Source organism: Crocuta crocuta, unplaced genomic scaffold, assembly GCF_008692635.1.
Source record: "Crocuta crocuta isolate KB4526 unplaced genomic scaffold, BGI_CrCroc_1.0 scaffold2677, whole genome shotgun sequence".
NCBI classification, from domain to species: domain Eukaryota; kingdom Metazoa; phylum Chordata; class Mammalia; order Carnivora; family Hyaenidae; genus Crocuta; species Crocuta crocuta.
The window spans coordinates 3,920-4,858 of NW_027532919.1; the positions used below are offsets into that span (position 1 = coordinate 3,920).

The 939-nt window shown below is 66.2% G+C and overlaps 1 protein-coding gene across 1 annotated transcript in view; it reads right to left on the reverse strand.

Annotated features, from left to right (window-relative positions):
- Window positions 1–939, reverse strand: part of PLXNA3 (plexin A3) — an 11,293-nt gene that overhangs the window by 3,654 nt on the left and 6,700 nt on the right. The window contains 3 exon segments of the mRNA XM_077745748.1: window positions 144–400; window positions 482–624; window positions 726–939. The exon segment at window positions 726–939 is cut by the window's right edge and continues 123 nt beyond it. Of these exon segments, the coding sequence (XP_077601874.1) occupies window positions 144–400; window positions 482–624; window positions 726–939 (614 nt within the window).

Sequence of the window (939 nt, forward strand, 5' to 3'; positions counted from 1 at the left end):
ACTGACTCGGTCCTAGGGCAAAAGGGGCGCTGGGCCAGCTGGCAGGGGGGGGGGCCTCCCCTGCTCCCCAGGTGGGAGCCAGCCTGGAGGGGCGGCAGAAGGGGGGCCGGCAGAGGGCGGGGCTAGGGCCCTGCAGTGGGTACCTGCGCAATAGCAGCTTCGGGTGGTTCTTGCTCTCCAGGTTCTTCTCTATGAGGTCGGCGAGCAGCTGCTTGAGCAGCCCCGTGGCGTAATCGAGGCGGCTCTGCAGGGCCACCATGGTGAGCGAGGCCACGGTGCCACGGTCGCGCATGGAGAAGCTGCTCTGCGCCTCCAGCGTGTGGATGAAGGTGAGCAGGAAGGCGCGGCTGTGCAGCAGCTGTCCAAAGAGGCGCAGGGCCTTCTCGACGTTGGGGGGCGTCTGGGGGGAACGAGGAGTCTCAGAGAGTGGGGATGGCATGTGGCAGGGGAGGAGGGGCAAGCAGGCGAGCTGGGGACTCACATCCAGCTCCCTGAGCACCGGATGGGCCTCAATGCCTGGGAAGAGCACGCGCACGGCATAGGTCCGATAGTCCAGGAACGGTATCTGTACCCCGTCCATGTGGTTGGTCAGCTCGTTAATATCTGTCTGCAGCTCAGCGAAGGCTGGGGAGGGCGGGGAGGAAGACTGAGCGGAGCAGGGTAGGGGGGTGGGGGAGAGAGCCTCCCAGCCCGCCTGCCCTACCCTGCACCCCTGTCCCAGGCACCTTCCTTGCATTCCAGAGCCACGCGAGACTCCAGGTTGTCCATCTGCAGCTGAAGCCGCTTGAGCGTGCGGTCTGCATCCTGAGTCTTGCGCTTATAGGCGACAAGCACAGCAGCAATGGCCAGCAGCAGGAGCCCGCCGCCCACCGCCAGGCCCACCATGGCCGGCAGAGTCAGTGCCCGCTCGGCCGTGATGTGCAGGGAGGCCAGCCAGAA